Below are 20,882 nucleotides of genomic sequence, written 5' to 3' on the forward strand. Positions count from 1 at the left end.
TCTCCTGACCTGGTGATCCACCCACCCCAGCCTCCCAAAGTGCTAGGATTACAGGCGTGAGCTACTACATCCGGCCTAAATTTTTATATTTTTAATACAAACGGGGATTTGCCATGTTGGCCAGGCAAACTCCTGACCTCAGGTGATCCACCCACCTCGGCCTCCCAAAGTGCTGGGATTACAGGTGTGAGCCACCACGCCTAGCTCAGAGTCTGGTATTTAAGTACATATCCTTTTTGTTCCATTAGAATAGTAATTTTGTCCCTCAGGGACACCTGACAATGTGTGGCGACATCTTTGGTTGTCACAACTGAGGGGAGGTGGTGGGGTTACTAGCATCTAGTGGGTGAAGGCCAAGGATTCTAAACAAAGTACATATTCTACAATGCCTACAGTCCCTATACAAAGAATTATTCAGCCCAAAAAGTCAATAGCGCTGAGGTTAAGAAACCCTGAGTCAGAGTGATCTTTCTAAAGAATAAATTGGGTCATGTAATTCCCGTGATTAACTTCTTTAATAGCTTCCCGCTGGAACCAGAAGAAAATAAAATCCAAACTCCTGATGATGGTCTATTAGGCCCTAGATAATCTGGTCCCTGCCTACATCGCTCATCTAATCCCTTTTCACTTTCTTTTTTTTTGAGACGGAAACTTGCTCTGTCGCCCAGGCTGGAGTGCGGTGGCGGTGGTGCAATCTTAGCTCACTGCAAGCTTCGCCTCCCAGGTTCACGCCATTCTCCTGGCTTAGCCTCCCGAGTAGCTGGGACTAAAGGTGCCTGCCACCACGCCCAGCTAATTTTTTTTGTATTTTTAGTAGAGACGGGGTTTCACCATGTTAGCCAGGATGGTCTAGATCTCTTGACCTCGTGATCCACCTGCCTCGGCCTCCCAAAGTGCTGGGACTACAGGCGTGAGCCACTGCGTCTGGCCTTCACTTTCCTTTATCACTAACCTCTGAACACAGTGGCCTTCGGTCCAAACATACCAAGCTTGTGACCAAATGCACCAGATTCTCAGGACCTTGGCACTTGCTATCGCTTCTACTAGGAATGTTCTCCATGGTGTCATCTCAAATGTGGTCTCCTCGCTGGGTGAGCTGGCTCACACCTATAATCCTAGCACTTTGGGAGGCCCAAGGCAGGCAGATCACTGAAACCCAGGAGTTGGAGACCAGCCTGGGCAACATGGCGAGACCCCATCTCTACAAAAAAATACAAAAATTAGTCAGGCATAGTAGTGTGCACTTGTAATCCCATCTACTTAGGAGGCTCACAGGGGAGAACCACTTGAACCTGAGAGGCAGAGGCTGTAGTAAGCCAAGATCTCACTACTGCACTCCAGCCTGGGTGACAGAGCCTGACCCTATCTCAAAAAAAAAAACAAACAAAAAATGTCATTTCCTCAGAGAGGTACTTCCTGAACATTAGTAGCTGCCACCAGCACAACCACCACTACCAGCTATGCTCATTATTTAATTTTCCTTATACCACTTAAAAGCATCTGAAATTCTGTGTGTTTACTGTTTCTGTCCCCATCTAGAATGTAAGCTCCTTGAGAACAGGGATATCTTTAGAGCCTAGTAGTGAGTGTTTGATAAATAATTGATTGTCTGATTGACTACAATAGGGCCCCCAAAACCCAAGCCAACTACTTCATCTGGTGATCAGCCAAATACAGATTTATTTGCAACACTGGAAAAAACTGGCTCTGATAGACCTACTGAGAGAACCCATGTGCTACCCTAAAGGATTTTCAAAGGTAGATTTGAAAATATTTTTTTCATTTCATATGCTGACTTTAGAAAACATAATTCCATTATATTGTCCTTGCTTATGTCAGTCTCCTATTAAGGGCAAAAGCCATCTTAGAATCCTCAGCATTTGACAATAAGATAGGCATTTGGACTTTTATGCACTATCACTACCATTCTACTAAATTGGATGTTTTTGTGCCACCTGTTACTGTGTAGTTTCTAATTATATTCTGGCTGACAGATACACCACCCTTCATCCATCATAATCAGCAAACAAATCCTACAGATTTTACTTTCATGTTCTACCTGCAAAATGTCACTACTTATTTACTTGTAGTTAAAAATTACCTCTTGCTCTCCATACCTACTGATATAATCTTAGCTAACACCTACATTATCTCATCTGAACCACGACAATAGTGTCCTAACTGGATTTTCCATTACCAAACCATCTTACACACTACTGCTAGTTCAATCTGTGTTACTGAGCAAAATTCAAAATGGTATTTATCAAATAATAGCTATTAAGGACATACTATTTGCTAGGTACTGTGTTAAGGATTTAAATATCCTTATTTTTTACATTCTCTAAGATTAGAAAAATTTGGTAACAGCTTTACTGAAATATAATTCACCCATATAATGTGTACAATTCAATGATTTTTAGTACATTCAGAGTTGTGCATCTATCACCACAATCAATTTTAAAATGGTTATATCCCATACCCTTTACCCATCACCCCCAATACCCCCATCTTCCCCCTCCACATGCAGCCACTAATCTACTTTGTCTCCAGACTTGCCTATTCTGAGCATTTCATATAAATGCACTTGTACAATATGTAGTCTTTTGTAACTGGCTTTCATATTGTAACATGAATCAGTATTTCATTACTTTTATGGTCAAATACTATTTCCTTGTAAGGATTTACCACATTTTGCTTATCCATTCATAAGCTGATGGATATTTTGGTTGTTTTCATCTTTTGGCTGTCATGAATCATGCTGCTATGAATATTTATATACATATGATTTCATTTCTCATGGGTACAAACCTATGAGCAAAACTACTGGGTCAAATGGTAAGTCAATTTTTAACGTTTTTTTTTTTTTTTTTTTTTAAGAGACAGGGTCTTGATTCGTTGCCCAAGCTAGTCTCAAACTCCTTGCTTTAAGCAGTACTCCTAGCTCAGTCTCCCAAAGTGCTGGGATTACAGGCGTGAGTCATCATTACCTCGCCCTCAATGTTTAACTGTTTGAGGAACTGCCAGACTGTTTTCCAAATTGGCTGCATCATTTTACATTCCCACCAGCAGTGTATGAAGGTTACAATTTCTTCACATCCTCATCAACATTTGTTACTACCTGTTTTTTTTCTATCATAGCCATCGTAGTGGGTATGAAGTGGTATCTGATTGTAATTTTAATTTGTATACCTTAATGATTGATGATGTTGGGCATCTTTTCAGGTACGTATTGGCCATTTATACATCTTTTTTGGAGAAATGTCTGTTCAGATCCTTTGCCCATTTTTAATTGAGTTATCTGTCCTTTTAAGTTATAGGTCCCTTACCAGATATATAATTTATTAATATTTTCTCTCATTCTTTTTTTTTTTTTTCTTTTGAAACAGGATCTCGCTCTGTCACCCAGGCTGGTGTGCGATCATGGCTCACTGCAGCCTCCTGGGCTCAAGCGATCTTTCCACCTCAGCCTCCCAAGTAGTGTGACTACAGGCATGCGCCACCATGCTCAGCTAATTTTTTTTTTTTAGAGATAGGTCTATGTTGCTTAGGCTCATCTTGAACTTCTGGGCTTAAGCAGTCCTCCCATCTTTGCCTCCTAAAATGTTGGGATTACAGGTGTGAGCCTCCACACCTGGCCCAAAATTTTAAATTTTGATAGTCTAATTTATTTATTTTTATTTTGGTTGCTTGTGCTTTTGGTGTCATATCTAAGAAAACATTGCCAGATAAGTTCACGAAGATTTTCCCCTTTATTTTCTTTGAAGAGTTTTAGTTTTAGGTATTTGAACCATTTTGAGTTAATCTTTGTATATTGTGTGAGGTGGGGGTATAACTTTATTCTTCTGCACCTGGATATCCAGTTGTCCCAGCACTATTTGTTGAAAAGTCTGTTCTTTTCCCAATTAATTGTTTATGTACCCTTGTCAAAAATCAATTGACCATAAATGCTAAGGTATTTTTCTTTTTCTTTTTTTTTTTTTTTTTGAGACAGGTTCTCACTTTTCACCCAGGCTGGAGTGCAGTGGCACAATCTTGGCTCACTGCTGCCTCAACCTCCTGGGCTCAAGCGATCCTCTCACCTCAGCCCCTCAAGTAGCTAGGACTACAGGTATGTGTCACTACGCCCAGCTAATTTTTTTTGTATTTTTTTAGAGACAGGGTTTTGGGATGTTTCCCACACTGGTCTCAAACTCCTGAGCTCAAACGATCTGCTTGCCTCGGCCTCCCAAAGTGCTGGGATTACAGGCATGAACCACCATGCTCTGCTATTCTTGTTACAGTCTGAATGTTTTGTGACCCTCCTCCACCCTAAAACATACACATACACATACATACACCACACATATACAAATTCACATCCTGAAATCCTAACCTCTGGCTTTAGGAGGTGGGATCTTTGGGAAATTATTAGGTCATGAGGGCAGAGCCCTCATGTGTGGGATTAGTGTCCTTGTAAAAGAGGAAAGAGTGAGCTCAGTCACCCCTTCCACAGTAAGAACATGCCCTTCCCAGACACGAAATCGGCTAGTGCCTTGATTTGGGACTTTCCAGCTTCCAGAAATGTGGAAAATAAATTTGATGTTTAGAAGCCACACAGTTTACAGTATTTTGTTACAGCAGCCCAAGCAGACTAAGATAATTCTCAATTCTATTACACTGACCGTATGTCTATTCTATGCCAGTATCACATTGTCTTGACTACTACTATTTTGTACAGGTTGAGCATCCCTAATCCAAAAATTTGAAATTCAAAATGCTCCAAAGTGTATTTGGAAGCATCTTGAGTACCGAGATGCAAAATGTTCCAAAACCTGAAACTTTTGGAGTGCCAACATAGCACTCAAAGGATACGCTCACAGGAGCACTTCAGGTTTTCAGATTAGGGATATTGAACTGGTAAGTATATAATGATTATAGGTTTTGGAACTGGGGGCCGGGCAGTGGCTCACGTCTATAATCCCAGCACTTTGGGAGGCTGAGGAGGGTGGATCTCTTGAGCTCAGGAGTTCAAGACCAGCCTGGGCAACATGGCAAAACCCTGTCTCTACAAAAAATACAAAAATTGGCTGGGCATGGTGGCTTGCACTTGTGGTCCCAGCTACTAGGGAGGCTGAGGTGGGAGGATCACTTGAGCCCGAGACTCTGTCTCAAACAACAAAAAAAAGAAATTGGGATGTGTGAGTCCTCCAACTTTGCAAACATTTTCATTTAACTTCAATATTAATGTGGGATACTTGGTATTATCTCCATTTTACAGATGAAGAAACTAAGGCTTAGAGAAGTTTAGCTTCCCTTGCAATATAAAATTTGATGGCTGCTCCAGGATTCATACTCAGATCTACAAAAATCCACAATACTTCTATAATCTTATCTCAATCTACCTTCCAGACTTAATTTATACTAATCCCCAAAGGTACCTTCAAATATCCCATAGGCTTTTCTGCCTCCAAACTACTGGTCCTGTTGTTCCTTCCATCTTGAGTGCCTTGTGCTCTGTTTCAAAAAATTCTCACTCAGAATATTTTCACTATCGTTTAGCAAAATGATCTCTTTTCACTCTATTTTTTTTTCTTTGTTTCAAGTTTTAATCAAAGCTTGTATATAAGATTACTTTATTCTTGCATCTTCACAATTGTGTCTTCCTTGTATTTGTCCTTTTCCTTTCCTATTTGGCCAGATTTGGCTTTCTGTTCAAGGATCTTTTTGCGGTCTTTGTCCAGTTTTAGCCTAGTGATGACTACCTTGCTAGGGTGAATGCCTGTGTGGACAGTTGTGCCATTAGCTTTTTCCCACTACACCCGTTCATTGTAGATAATATATTTCTTCCTGTAAACCTGGACTACTTTGCCAATTTGCTGACGTTTATAGTGTCCTCGTACAATCTGAACTTCATCATCGTTTTGGATGGGCATGGATTGCACGTTGTACTTCTGTCTCAGCTCTTTGGAAAGAGGGGAAGACATAATTTTCCTGCGAATGTGGGAAGGTGCATTGAAATGCCTTTTGCAATTCTTGCTTCAGTCGGAAGTCACAAAGGGATTAAACTTCATTTTGGCCGCTCCCACTTCAGTGATGGCCGCAAGAAGGAAGAGAGCTCTTTTCACTCTATTTCCTTAGCACCAGAAGCCTCTCTCGTGTTTCTTACTCCATATTATACTTTGCAATAAAGGTATCTCCAAATACATAAATACTATTTCCTTTCCTAAGAATAAACACCATGTCTTATTCACCTTTCAATCTCCCCAAAGCCAAAATACAGTACCTGTAGTATGACAGGTACTGTTTTCAATGAATATATGAAATTCTAAAATTATCCCTATTAGAGGGGGCAATAGAATGTGTATGTGTGTGTTAGGGTGATGGGCTGTATGTGTGCGAGAGACAGTCATGGCAAGATTGTAGGAATGAATACCTAGGAAATGTCCTAATTCTGAGAGTATGATGAGAAAAGGATGACCTTGGCTGGGCACAGTGTCTCACGCCTGTAATCCTAACACTCTGGCAGGCTGAGGTGGGAGGATTGCTTGAGCCCAGGAGTTTGAGACCAGCCTGGGCAACACAAGGAGGCCCTGTCTCTAGAAAAAAAAAAAGTTAGCTGGGCGTGGTGGTATGTACTCAACTACTGTAAGTCCCAACTACTTGAGAGGATGAGATGGAAGGATCACTTGAGCCCAGGAGTCTGAGGCTGCAAAGAGCTATGATAATGCCACTGCACTCTAGCCTTGGTGACAGGGCAAGACTCTGTCTCCAAAAAAAAAAAAAAAAAAAAAAAGAAAAAGAAAAAAGAAAAAGAAATAAAAAAGAAAAGGATGACATGAGGCAAATGGTTGACAGAGTGGCAGACCCAGAGAACTGATGCTAATTACTCTGTTGGCAAGAGAGAAACTTCCAGTCTTGAGGTGTTATGTGCAGATGAGTAATACTTGCCAGTGAATAGGAAATAAAACAAGTGACTTAAGAAGCCCCAAACTGAGTTTATTGGGGTATAGAATGGGGGATAATAAGTAACTCCAGTATACTCAGGTAAAGTCTGATATAGCTTGGGATATCTAAAATATAACACCAGGGCTACTCTAGGGTCAAATGTCCCCAAGAGAAAACAGGAAAATTAGACATTTGTCTCAAAAAAGCCAGGAAACAGGACACTGTACCAATGTTTACAACCTCATCCATGTTCCCAATGACTTCCCTGACTTGTCCATTCTTGCACCACTTCATCATTTCCATTTTTTTAGCCCAAATTACTGGATGAGAAGAAAGTCTTTTTCAGAAGAATAAGGTGGTTCTCATTCTTCTCCTCAGTGCCATCTGGTTCCAGTCAAAAGGTAAACTTCCTTACAAAGGAAAGTGTTAGGAACTATAAGCTCTGGAAAGACCAACATCAGGGCCTCTTCCCACCCACTAAATCTAATTTCCTATCTCTAGAGGCTACTGTGGCTAAACTCTTAGAAACAATTATATTGGCTGGGCATGGTGGCTCACGCCTGTAATCCCAGAACTTTGGGAGGTCGAGGCAGGCAGATCACTTGAGGTCAAGCATTTGATACAAGCCTGGCCAGCATGGCGAAACCCTGTCTCTACTAAAAATACAAAAATTAGCCGGGTGTGGTGGTGTGCACCTGTAATCCCAGCTACTAGGGAGGCTGAGGCAGGAGAACCACTTGAACCCAGAAGGCAGAGGCTGCAGTGAGCGGAGATCGCGCCACTGCACTCCAGCCTGGGCAACAGAGCAAGACTCCATCTCAAAAAAAAGAAAGAAACCAGTTATGTTATACAGAAACTCTCATTCAGCTTAGAATTTTTACCCAAACAGTGAATGAGGTTTAGAATACAGTGTTTTTCAAAGTTTGCAAGAACCTGGCATTAGCAGGGTAATTTCATCACAACCTCCCAATTTTCCAGATGTCCAGTCATGATCTATTTAAATCCCACCATCCACTTTCTCTTCTAATTGCCTATTATCCAGCTGACAGGAGCTTCCAAGAAACGTGATATAGTATGCACTGCAGTATACTGGCTGCTTGTTGGGGTTGGAATAGACCTGTTCAGGTTTGAGGGACATGAAAGGATTAGCCCCAAAGGCAGTGATGTGTGTATCCAGTTCCACCAGAATCTGCAAAGAGGATACCAACTCCTGATGGCTGTAGAAGAGAGAGAAGAAAAATTACTCTACTGATTGTGACAGAGATAAAGGAAAAATTGCCCAAGAGCCTGACATTTCTGTAATCACCAATCCCCCAAATTGCCTAAGGCTGGACTAGGCAAGGGCTATCCTTCCCTCCCAAATGTCTCATTAAATACTCAATTAACTAGCAAAGGACTGTTCCAAGGGGATGAAAAAGCTACATGCAGAAAAGATGAATATCCTCACCAGAAGGTAGATGAGCAAGATGGGGCAAAATGAGCTCATCTATATAAAGAGAGATGTAAAGTCAGGGAAGTATCACAAATAGGAAGAGGTCAAAACCTGTAAACAGTAATCAATGTAGGAATCTTATAGTCACGAAGTAGCAGCAGGGTGGGCAGCCAAGCCTCCATCAAGTCTGGAGAGGAATGGAAACCTGTGGAACAAAAATGAAAATGGGAATAGGGAAAGACTAAAGCAGACCCTAAGAGCAAGATATTTCTTTGATTGTGAGCACCCCACCCCTCACCTTGCTTATCCCCAATCATTACTATCATCATCATCATCATCTACTCTTCAATGAAAAATTCTAAACCCAAGTGTAGTACATATGGCAAATGATCAGGAAAAGTTGTCATCATATTGTGTTTAATGAGACCAAATGAATGGGGTTCCAAAGACAGAAGATAGAAGATTCAGGATGGAAAATTCTCAGGGGAGCCACCCTCTATTCCCCTGAACCAATGACTCTTACCTGGATGGAATGCCGCCACCAAATCTGGATGGTGTGTCTGCCCGGTCTCTACTTGCTCCTCCCAGAAGTCATGGTAGAGGCCCCTGTGGGCACTAAGCTGAATTGTGCCAGGTTCCAGGGGTGAAGTTGAGGTGCTCTGTGAAAAGCCAGTAGCTACGTCTACACCCACCATGACCACACGGAGTCCAAGGTGCCCAGGAAACATGTAACCAAGCTCATCATAGTCCCCTGGGCGAGTAAGAAATGTCTCCACATGGGAAGCACCAATCACATGCACTGTGCTTCCCCCAATCCTCCTAACATCTATCCCGAAGGCCCGAAGTCCTAGACCTATAGTCAAGGGCCGTGACAGGACATCTGTCAGCAGCCGCTTCAAAGATCCCTGCAGGACATCCGGGTCTGGCCTTGGCCGTCCTACACTGGCCCATAAGGTGGTCACGGCATGACTAACTAGCACAGCATCCAATGTAGCATCTAGGTGTAACCCCTTCATAGAAAACCAGGAGTCCCAGTCCTGTACAGCTTCAGGTGGCCATGGCCAAGGTCCTGAGGGTAGGACAAAATCACCTGTAGGAAAGAAGAAATAAGAAGTAACCTAATGCTTTTCTGGCTTCAAAATTTCCCCCTCACTAATGATCAATATTCCCTCCATGTTCACTCTGCCAACCTGTGCACAGGGCTGCCCCATCCTTTGCCCCACTTCCTCATTTTTTCATAACAATATGATTTTGTATTTTCCTTTAAATGCAATCAACTATGACCATTATGGCAGAGATCCTCAACACCACCACTCCACCTGTGACCAGAAGCCATTCCATGAGACGGTCCACAGCCACAAGACGAAGCTCTTGACAAACCCTCTTGTGTGCAGGCCAGTCTGACCTCTGGCACTCTGGACCACAGTAATAGACATTTCTGCACCTGAGAGAATGAGAGAGAAATAGTTCTTATACTATAAATGTGATCGGGGTTATCTGAAGAAAGGAACTGATATTCCTGCACCTAGGATGGTGAATGGGTAAGGAAGGTAGGGAGAGGAATGACAGCTGATGCACCAATTTTGGGGACTACATTTGACAGACAAGGCAGGAGGGATTGGGAATATAATTATTCTGCCAGACAGAGTGATACCTTACTCTCTATCTGGAACAACTCACTTTTTATATCACTTTTAGAAAAAAACACCACGAGTTTGCAGCTGTCCTCTCCTAACAGGTATGGTTCAACCCCCACCTCCCCAGAACAAATGTAGTCTTACTCCTTGAGTACTCGAGAGAGAGAGAGAGAATTGTATCGTGGTTTCTTGTCTCACTTCCCAATAACACCAGAAATAAGCAGGATTAGAACACTGTTCTAATCTCTGTAGCCTGGGTGACAAAAAATGAGGACCTACGTCTTAGGTTATTTTGAAAACTTTCAGATCTTTCCTCTTGGAATGAGGTTGTAGTACAAGGTCATTTCTTTTTTTTTTTTTTTTCTCTTTTTGAGACAGAGTCTCGCTGTGTCATCCAGGCTGGAGTGCAGTGTGCAATCTCGGCTCATTGTAACCTCTGCCTCCTGGGTTCAAGCAATTCTCCCACCTCAGCCTCTCGAGTAGCTGAGACTACAGGTGTGTGCCACCACACCAGGCTAATTTTTGTATTTTTAGTAGAGACAAGGTTTTGCCGTGTTGGCCAGGTTGGCCTCATGTGATCCACCTGCCTCGGCCTCCCAAAGTGCTGGGATTACAGGCATGAGTCATCATGCCCGGCTAGTACAGGATCATTTCTGAATGTCTCCCTATTAGCCCCCAACGAGTCACCTCTTACAGTGCCGGAGAACCTTGGAGTCTGAAAGCCCACTAGGGAGTGCTCTACAGTGAGCACAGAATCGAAATGTGTCTTCCATCCTCTGGAACATTTCTTGAGGACATCGAAATCCAAAGCCTGATAGAGGGGTACCCCCATCTACCACCAACCTGCAGTGACAGCATGGAGAAGGAATGACAATGGGGAAAGGAATATCTCCAAAATCTCTCATGCCCCCCATCTTGTCTCCTACACATTTCCACTTACTCCTACATCTCCCACTGCCATCATTTTTCACTTAAGTGAATATTTCTTCTTTTATAGTAATACAGTAACTGGCAAAAGTCAGGATGAGAAAATCTCTTATTGCAAATACTCCATATTCCCCAAACTGTACTCCCTCTCCACCTTCTGAAATTTACTTCTACCAGAGACAATATATCCCTTTTCCATAGAGCTGGTCACTCACTTATATTCTTCATAGCTTTTCATGTTCAGCTTTTGAAGGATCAGCTGCGATAGGCCAGGAACATTATCATCCAAGGAGAAGAAGCCAAGTGTGTCAATGCTAGGGCCAGGTTTTGAGGGGGTCAGAGGCACAGGGGTCACAATTGTGGTTGGGGCCATGATGATGGGAGCCACTGATGAGGCAGGTTTCTTGTGCCTTCGTCGCCGGGACCGTGGAGCCATGGCCTGTCCAGTGATACCTGGAGATTATATGCAGAACAGACATGGAATGGAATTTTACAAGCTGGACACATGTGAAGTATTTTCATATGCTTGATCTTTCATTTCTCATTCCATTCTCTCAGACCCAGGTTATCAGTAAGATTTATTCAGTATTTACTGGTTATTGATCACCATAGGCAGCTGTGGAAAATAGGGAAGAAATAATTTGTTGTTGTTGTTGTTTTTTGAGACAGAGTCTCGCTCTGTCTCCCAGGCTGGAGTGCAGCAGCGTAATCTCAGCTCACTCCACCTCCTAGGTTCAAGTACTTCTCCTGCCTCAGCCTCCCGAGTAGCTGGGACTACGGGCAGGCGCCACCATGCCCAGCTAATTTTTGTATTTTTTAGTAGAGATGGGGTTTCACCATGTTGGTCAGGCTGGTCTCAAACTCCTGACCTCAGGTGATCCACCCACCTTGGCCTCCCAAAATGCTAGGATTACAGGCTTGAGCCACCGCGCCCAGCCAAGAAGAAATAATTTTATATGAATATAATTTATACATATTAAGTCCTATACATTATATATATATATATACACACACACATATATATATATGTAAGTAAATGCATAAAAAAAGATTTGGCAGGGCCCATAGAAAACTGGTAACAGCCAGGCGTGGTGGCTCACGCCTGTAATCCCAGCACTTTGGGAGGCTGAGGCGGGTGGATCACATGAGGTCAGGAGTTCAAGACCAGCCTGGCCAACATGGTGAAACCCCGTCTCTACTAAAAATACAAAAAATTAGCTGGGCGTGGTGGTGGGTGCCTGTAATCCCAGCTACTTGGGAGGCTGAGGCAGAACTGCTTGAACCCATGAGGCGGAGGTTGCGGTGAGCCGAGATCACGCCATTGCACTCCAGCCTGGGACAACAAGAGCGAAACTCTGTCTAAAAAAAAAAAAAAAGAGAGAAAGAAAACTGGTAACAGTGATTAACTCTGAATAGGGTAAGAAGGCAGTTAAACAGGAACTGGGCTGATCGAACAGGACTGTATACTTACCTGTAATGTCTGACTTTTTTAATAAGGAGAAAATATAAATATATCTTTAATGTATTTTAAAACTCAATTTAAAAGAGGAAAAAGCAATAGAAGTTTTAGTTCTCCAAAGTGACCATCCAATTGGAGAGTTAGACAGTTTAATCTAGAGAGAGAAAACATTTATTTTGAAAGACTTATTATCACATGTATAAGCAATAAGCCAAGAAGTAAAAATTAAATGTAATATAAAACGTGCACTAAGAGTTATGTAGTCAAGCAAGTCAGAAAAATTTCCTAAAGTGATAAGTTTTGAGGTAGAAGTAAGCCTACACTCAGTCACTATCTGGCTGTGACTCTGTGCTGTCCTCTTTCCCTGTCTCATCTTCTCCCATGCCTTCCATAAGAGCTGAGTAAACAGAAAGGACCATACGAGAAAAATTAAAATGTCCATTCATGTAATATATATTTACTGATAAACAGATGAAATCATTTGCAAAACACTATATATTGAAGCAAATATGAGAAATATATATCTAAATGTCTTGTAGAGAGATTAGATGTAGACTATAAGGTACTATATAAATCCAACCAGAAAAATGCAACTAAAGCACTAATGGGAGATCAGAAGAAGAAAATCTCTTCAGTGGGTGAGAATCTCTTCAGTGGCTTGCTTCATGAAGCAGGTAGCAGTTGGAATAGACCTTGAAAGATGGGAATACTTTGAATACTTGGAAATAGGGAAAAAAGAAATTCTAAGCACAGAGGAGAGAATAAACACAGAAATATAGACAGAAACATTCTACAAATTAATGAAATAGAATGACTCGAGTTTGAATGTTTAAAGACCTAAACTTAAGAAGTAAAACTATAAAAGTCTATGGGGAAAGGTTCATGACATAGGTTTGGCAAAAATTTCTAGGATATGACACCAAAAGCACAGGCAACACCACCACCACCAAAATAGATAAATTGGACAGCAAAATTAAAAACTTTTGTGCATCAAAGGATGCTAAACTAACAACAGAGTTAAATGACACCCCAAAGAATGGAAGAAAATATTTGCACATCATATATCTGACAAGGGGTTAGTATTCAAAATATATAAAGAATTCCCACAACTCAATAACAAAGAACAAACAAAAAAAACCACCAAACAACCCAACTAAAAAATTGGGCAAAACATGTGAATAGACATTTTCCCAAAGAATATATGCAAGTGGACAATAAACACAAGAAAATATGCTCAATAGTCATTAGGAAAATGCAAATCAGAACCACAGTGAGATATTACTTCATACCCACTAGTATGGCTATTATAAAAAAAAAAACACAGAAAATAACAAGTGTTGATGAGGATATGGCGTAATTTGAACCCTCGTACACTGCAAGTGAGAATGTAAAATGGTGCCACCACTATAGAAAACAGTATGGCAGTTCCCCAAAAAGTTAACATAATATTACTATATAACCAGAAATTTCATTCTTAGGTATGTGCCCAAAATATTTAAAAACAGATACTCAAACCAATACTTATATGTGAATGTTCATAGCAGCACTATTCACAACAGCTAAAAGGTAGAAACAACCCAAAGGTCCATCAATGGATAAATGGATAAACAAATTGAGATATAAATATACATATGAAGATGTATATTATTCAGCTATAAAAAGAAATGAAATACTGATACATGCTACAATGTAGATGAACTTCAAAAAACATTATGCTAAGTGAAGAAAGCCAAACACAAAATGTTATATACATGTTGTATGATGCCATTTCTATGAAATATCCAGAATAGGTAAACCCAGAGACAGAAAGCAGATTGGTAGTTGCTAAGGGCTGGGTGGAAGGGAAAATGGGGAGTAACTGCTTAATGGTTATGGGGTCTTCTTTTGGGGTGATAAAAATGTTTTGGAACAGACAAAATTGGTGGTTGAACAATACTGTGAATACACTAAATGCCATTTAATTGCTCACTTTAAAATTATTAATTTTATATGATTTTCGCTTCAATTAAAAAAGAAAGGAAGGAAGGTATTCATAGAGACTGAAAGGCTAAAAAGTTATTAATCCCCAGATTGTCTTCAGGTACAGAGAAATGATAGAGGATTAAAAACGCTGGCAGTGTGAATGAGAAAACTGTTAAAAGTTCAGACCAGGGATCATGTTTTGTTACAAAAATGATCTGACATTTGATCCTTCTAGATCAGATCTGTTAGGAAAAACCTCAGAATCATCATGCAGCTGAGGTGTATGCAGGTGGCAAAAATAAACAAAAAGTTCCCAGAATTATCCAGCTCATATCCATATCTTACAACATGACTCTTAAAAACCTGTCCTCAGGTTAATGGAGGAACAAATTTGTATTTTCCTTTGTACTTTCTTTCTCTTCATCCTTATGTTTCCATCCACCCTCTTAATGTCTCCCCTTATCCCATGGGTGAATGGATGGTTTCAGAGTCCACAGAACAGAAATAGTCAAGCTCAACTGTATACCATATCCTATATATTATCTTCAATGAAGAAGAAATTGGACCTAATGATATTAGATTATCTTAGGGTTTAAGGGTCATGTCCTTTTACCAAAAGAGTAGATGGAATTGCCCTTCACATTTTAGGACCCCATTTCCAACAACTCACCTCATTCTGTCCTCCACTTTTAATCACCTCACATCCTCATTGCATTTTCAGAATCACTGCCATTCTATGAAAAGCATTTATCTACTCTATCCACCTGCCTCAGGCAAGATAACACTTTCTTTTTCTTCCTTTCTTTGAGACGGAGTCTCACTCTGTCACCCAGGCTGGAGTGCAGTGGTGAGATCTTGGGTCACTGCAACCTCCACCTCCTGGGTTCAAGTGATTCTCCTGCCTCAGCCTCCTGAGTAGCTGGGATACAGGCTCGCGCCACCATGCTCGGCTAATTTTTGTATTTTTAGTAGAGACGGGGTTTCACCATGTTGGTCAGGCTGGTCTCGAACTCCTGACCTCGTGATCCACCCGCCTCGACCTCCCAAAGTGCTGGGATTACAGGCATGAGCCACGGCGCCCAGCCAAGACAACACTTTCTTAAACCTTGAAAGAATGGACTTTTTTTTTTTTTTAATAGGTATGGAAGGAAAGTGTGATTTGAGACAACTCTAGGGTCTTAAATCCCAGAATTTATAATAGATATCTCCCTGAAGTTAAAACATAAGTCTTTTTGCTGCAATGGAAGCAAGTCACTTAAGGTCAGAAAGGTACTGCTTTACTTATCTGCATTTCCAAGGAGAGGTCTTCCTCTAAAGGAAGATTAGCTTTTGGCAATCTGGGAGTTGGCTGAACTGGTTAGAAAGCAAAAGGATCACACAGTTTGGGGAAGAGGAGTGGTGGTAAAAATCCCTAATGTCACAGTCTCCTCTGTGTCTAGAGCACAATGTTCATGATACAAATGAGTTACCTTTCTGGCAGAAAAGTAAGAAGGTGGGTGAGAAGCCAGGTCTTTGTCTTTGATCTGCATCTATATACATCACCAGGTTCATGTTTGAGTTTGTATACCCCAGGCCCAGACACAGCTTCCCTGGTTCTAATTCTCCTGCAAAAAGCCCCAGGCTACTCCCTGTTCACGGGTTATAAACTGAGAGAAACAAACGAAAAAACAGGGGACTCGCGGGAGAAGCTGGAAAGAATTGCAGTAAGCTCTTTGAACTTTCCAGAGTCTAGAATGTTCTCCACTTAGAAAGGGAATCCCTTTCATTTTTTTCTAGCCATCCCCAGTGACTTAAGCTCTAATTTAGTCCCGGTATAAGAAAGAGAACACCAACACCAAGAACTGGAGACGAGACATGATCTTGATTGCCTAGAAAAACTTTTATCCTTCATGTCCAAATTACAAGACAAAATATTCCTAGACCTAGGTTTCCCATCTTCTTCTTTACCACCAAGAGTCCCAAGCTTCACCTAAACTACAGTCATATTTTCACTATCTCCAGATAAGGAGTGCTCATCTAATTTTCTGTAAGTCACCAAAAAATGCAAAACGTCTTTGGGGAGGTAGGGAGAAGGGGGAGTGAAATTGGTCATTGGAGATCCTGATAAGGGGGTAGGAAAAGAGAAGGAGAAATGCATTAAGGACACTGTAATTATGGCCACATTCAGCTGTTTAATCAGTGATTAACACTGCCTGGGGTGATAAATACTTTACTCAATTATAAACTAAGCAAGCAGACAGGTTGACCGAAAAAAAAACTTACCCTGCTAAGTCCTCGGCTTCCTTCCTTCTCTCTTTCCTCCAAGTGAAATGAGTGCTTGATCTCTTCAGATCTAGGTTGTGGCTTACTTGCAGCTGTCGTTCATATCACTTTCCTTTGCAAACTGCTGAAATGCTGAGTCTCAGTGATTAAGTGTGCCCTGCCAATCAGACAGACAAGGCTGAATTCTCCCTAATGAGGCAAAGAGGGATCTGTTCCCCTGCCTGAGGGCTTCTTTCTAACCTTTGTTCTCTGCCAAGAGGGCTCAGGACTGTCAACACTCCCAAGTGTTAGCCAAGTAAAGGCCAGGCAGGCTGACAAAAAAGGAAACCTACTGCTTCCTAGACTTCTCTCACTCAAGGCAGTATTTCTGTTCTGTTTACAGCTTCAGAAAAAAACCCCTTTGGATTAGTGCAGAAGTCAATATTTGATTGGAAAGGGTAAGCACTTTTCCAACCAAGTGGGAGGAACCAGAGGACCCTCTGGAGTTCTGTTTGTTGATCTAGACACAGGATGAGTTCCCCCAGGCCCGGTGTCCTTTTTTAGCATAACAAACATTGTTCAAACAAAACTCAACAATGTCCAATCTTGGATTAAGTAGAAGGGAGAAAATAAATGGCCATTTAACAGTACAGAATGAAATCAGTTGTAGGGGAAACATGCAGAATTAACTTGTAAAATTCACTTTCCCTGAAAGAAGGGTAAGATAACTCTCTGAGTGAGAGTGTCATCAGGAGCACTTTATCTGTTTAAGAGAGGAATAAATGCTTCTGGGATATTAAACAAAACCAAAATATTAGTTAATGACTAAAAATACATACTATTTCTAGGAAAAGAAAATAGAAAAGAATCAGCTCAACAATTCTCTTATCCTCCTTGTAATTGCAGCTGATCCAGGAAATTCAATTCCACATTCCTAGCTTCTTTCTACTTACAGCTATCCTATCTGAAGTTGTTAGGGCAGTGGTCCTAAAAGACTGCAAGATCTTTCTTACCCTCAAAAAATTTTTTTAAAAATTTTAAATAAAAAAGTTCTGACTTGCTGCTTATATCTGGCCCCAGCTCTCACTTACCTGCTTCTTTGAACATCATCAAACTGGGGAACAGAATCACTTGCAATGAGGTCCCGGAATGTGGCAAATCAAATCCACACAGGAACCCCAAACTGTAAAAAGTACAAACTACAGGCAGGGAAGGTGGAAGAAAAGTGTTAAGGATTCAACCAAACACTGCATAACATTATGTAGAATAGCTGTGGATAAAGGAAAATCAGTTGCAATAGGCAAAAACCCTAAATAAAATAGGGGTAATTCACTTTGAGCAAAAGTTTCAGGTCAACTTCAAATTTAACAGGCTTCAAAATTTAGCTGAGAACCTCAAATGTTTTGAGTTCTGTTAATAATGGCTGAACTGCAGAAGATACAAGACATCAGAGATTGACTTTTCTAATTCAGAAGTTGTCAATGAATATAAAGGAGAATGGTAATACAGAAAAACTTTGATGTTGAATACTTATATTTTACCATCACTATGACTTGCTCTGGTAGACATTTAAAGTTACAAAGTCTGAACTTTTCACAATTTATATTCATCATGAGTTGCATTTAAAAAATCTTAATAAATGGTATGCTGTGAAATGAATTATGAAGAAAGACTAGAAAGAGGTTCCTATTCAACATGTAGGAAGTGGTCTGTGAGGCACTATGTGATACTTTATCACTCTTCAGGTATATTGCTTTTCCTGAGTTTGGTTCCTTTCTCTTATTTTCCTCTTAAATTTTACCATCAATCCATAGTTTTTTTTGCTGATCGTACTTAATGCTCACCCATGATTCCCACAAACACTATATAATGCTAGTTATGCACCTAAGGGCTAGGGAAGTTCCTGGCACCTGATATACTAGTTAAACTCTTATTTACTTTTTAATTTTTCTATTGGGTCTATTTTAGCCAGATAAACTCTTTACTGAATAGCTTTCATAAAACAACATCGACAACAATCTTTAAGGTATGCAATGCATTAATAACTTTAGAGCAAACTCACGGACTGCTTTGTAAGTTAATATTTTGATTAACTTACAAAGAGAGTTATAATAATTAACAATTTGTGGCCGGGCGCGGTGGCTGACACCTGTAATCCCAGCACTTTGGGAGGCTGAGGTGGGCGGATCACGAGGTCAGGAGTTTGAGACCAGCCTGGCCAACGTGGTGAAACCCTGTCTCTACTAAAAATACAAAAATTAGCCAGGTGTGGTGGTGGGCGCCTGTAGTCCCAGGTACTTGGGAGGCCGAGGCAGGAGAATTGCTTGAACCCAGGAGGCGGAGGTTGCAGTGAGCCAAGATCATGCCACTACATTCCAGCCTGGGTGACAGAGCGAGACTCCATCTCAAAAAAAAAAAAGAAAGAAAAAGAAGAAACAAACAATTTGAGAAGTTCTGTTTGTTACCTGGAATTAGGCGTGTGTGTGTGTGTGTGTGTGTGTGTGTACACGCGCTTGCCTAATATATTTACATATATATATATATTTTGTTTGTTTTTAAGGGATGGCGTCTCACTCTGTCACCCAGGCTGGAGTACAGTGGTACAATTATAGCTCAACACAGCCTGCAACCATGAGCTCCTAGGCTCAAGCAATCCTCTGTCTCAGCCTCCCAGTGTTTGGATTACAGGCATGAGCCACTGTGCCCTGCCTATATTTTGACTTAATGTTTCATAATATATCTCACTGTAATTATTGCTGAGAACTATAATTCAAGTTACTGTATGATTGTATAATTTTGAGCAATATCTTAATATCCCTCAATGTGCAAAATCCTATACTTATTTTGATTATGACAAAGAAGGAATAAGATACGAAAATGCAATTATCACTAATATTTTCTCTTATTGTTAGAACACCCAGTAAATTCCCAATACCACTATAACAAAATTCTAGACAATAACATATTTTCTTTCAATTAAAAGATAATAAACAGTGATCTTAAATATTAGATTTAGGAGGCCTATAGTAGGCATTCAAAGTCCTCTAGTGCTCAGTTACTAATGCTCATGTAAAACAAGTATATAACAAAAGTTTTTTTTAAGGCAAAATTTATAAAGAACTTAATTAATCAAATTACCATGAACTATCCACGAGATAATCTCCGGAGGATATCCCAGCTCTAGTAACAGGATTTTCTGATTTGCATCAAAAGGCCAAATCAGATTGCATCTTCCAAATAAAACCCAACACAGAGATAGGAGCAGCGGCCCATGCATGGAATTTATTGTGTGCTACTGTTTATAAAATACTCGAATAGTCCTGCACATGCATAATATTTCCAACTTAGACAGGAGACCATACAGGGTGCACTTTCTGGCAAACAAAACAATAGATGGTTCCGCTGCCTGGAGCTCTGAGTTGTATTCCAGGGCATGAGGGAAGCAGGCCACCAAAGTAAAGGGAAATACCAAACTACAGTGGCAATCAATACAGGTCAATAATTGTGAAAAATTAGCACATGGTTCCATTTAGTTTAACCAAGCAGTTCAGTAACTATCAAAAGAAAGGTTTCAACATGCAGTCTTGACTTTTATGCTTCCACTAACATCTGAATGATTGAACAGAACCATTGCTTCTAGGCTGCATTGCTTAATCAAAAACACTTCCAGAACATTTTAAAATTTCCTTTGCATTAAAACATAAAAATGATAGAAAGCCAGCAGCAAATCACCCTGGTGGCTCTTTAAGCAACTTGAGTACTCACAATAAACTAAAATTTCTCATAACATCTAGGTAACCTATACATGTCGTACCTGTACATCATAGGTCTATATATTAAATATTTGCAAAATGAAAACATGCGTACACAAAATACATCAAGTTTTACAGACATGATTTGAATTAAAATTTACTTTGACAATGTACAAACTTCTTTTAAAGTACCTTAAATGAGTAATTCTGTAATTCTTCATAATTTTGAAATTTAGAGGTTTTCTTCTTAAATCTCTGGGGTGTAAATCTTAAAAGATCTGGGCAAAAAAGACTCTAAATTAGTTTTTGGATTTGTGTTCAAGTAAGAGAGCCTGCCTAGAAATAGGATATGCATTCATAATTAAAAAATACCAAGACTATGTTACAGAATTAGCCACATTTAAGAACTATAGACCTGAGGTCAACATTTTGTATAAATGCCAACTGGGTTTCTCGGCATTTTGCTCACAATTCAAAATACAGCTAGCAACCTCAGAAATGTATTTTAAGACCATGCTAATTCATCCTTTAAAGACATTTCATGGAAA

The 20,882-nt window shown here is 40.4% G+C and overlaps 1 protein-coding gene and 1 pseudogene across 2 annotated transcripts; both read right to left on the minus strand.

Annotated features, from left to right (window-relative positions):
• Positions 1 to 4,944: 4,944 nt before the first annotated feature.
• On the minus strand, positions 4,945 to 6,239 carry LOC116459376 (large ribosomal subunit protein uL24-like; annotated as a pseudogene).
• Positions 6,240 to 6,798: 559 nt separating this feature from the next.
• Positions 6,799 to 20,785, minus strand: MSS51 (MSS51 mitochondrial translational activator). 2 transcript variants are annotated; one of them, XM_058436358.1, is made up of 7 exons: positions 16,604 to 20,785; positions 11,136 to 11,373; positions 10,681 to 10,836; positions 9,676 to 9,800; positions 8,880 to 9,446; positions 8,468 to 8,561; positions 6,799 to 8,141 (listed from the first exon to the last, which is right to left on the minus strand). In XM_058436358.1, exons 2-7 carry the CDS (start codon positions 11,354 to 11,356, stop codon positions 7,922 to 7,924), a joined length of 1,383 nt encoding a protein of 460 aa, XP_058292341.1. In that variant the 5' UTR covers positions 11,357 to 11,373; positions 16,604 to 20,785; the 3' UTR covers positions 6,799 to 7,921. The 2 variants fall into 2 exon arrangements, 1 of the variants encoding a protein (XP_058292341.1); XR_004245527.2 differs by having other exon boundaries at positions 8,057 to 8,141; positions 8,372 to 8,561.
• Between the last annotated feature and the right edge of the window lie 97 nt (positions 20,786 to 20,882).

This window comes from Hylobates moloch, unplaced genomic scaffold (assembly GCF_009828535.3).
Source record: "Hylobates moloch isolate HMO894 unplaced genomic scaffold, HMol_V3 SCAFFOLD_3, whole genome shotgun sequence".
Classification (NCBI taxonomy): domain Eukaryota; kingdom Metazoa; phylum Chordata; class Mammalia; order Primates; family Hylobatidae; genus Hylobates; species Hylobates moloch.

Bases quoted from the DNA above. Each gene is read 5' to 3' on its own strand.
- MSS51 (XM_058436358.1), bottom strand. From the start codon at position 11,356: ATGGCTCCACGGTCCCGGCGACGAAGGCACAAGAAACCTGCCTCATCA. The intron at 9,447-9,675 runs GTGGAGTGGTGG...TCTTTCCTACAG, and splicing joins GGAATGGCTTCTGGTCACAG to GTGATTTTGTCCTACCCTCA. The intron at 8,562-8,879 runs GTAAGAGTCATT...TTTGTTCCACAG, and splicing joins GGTGGCGGCATTCCATCCAG to GTTTCCATTCCTCTCCAGAC.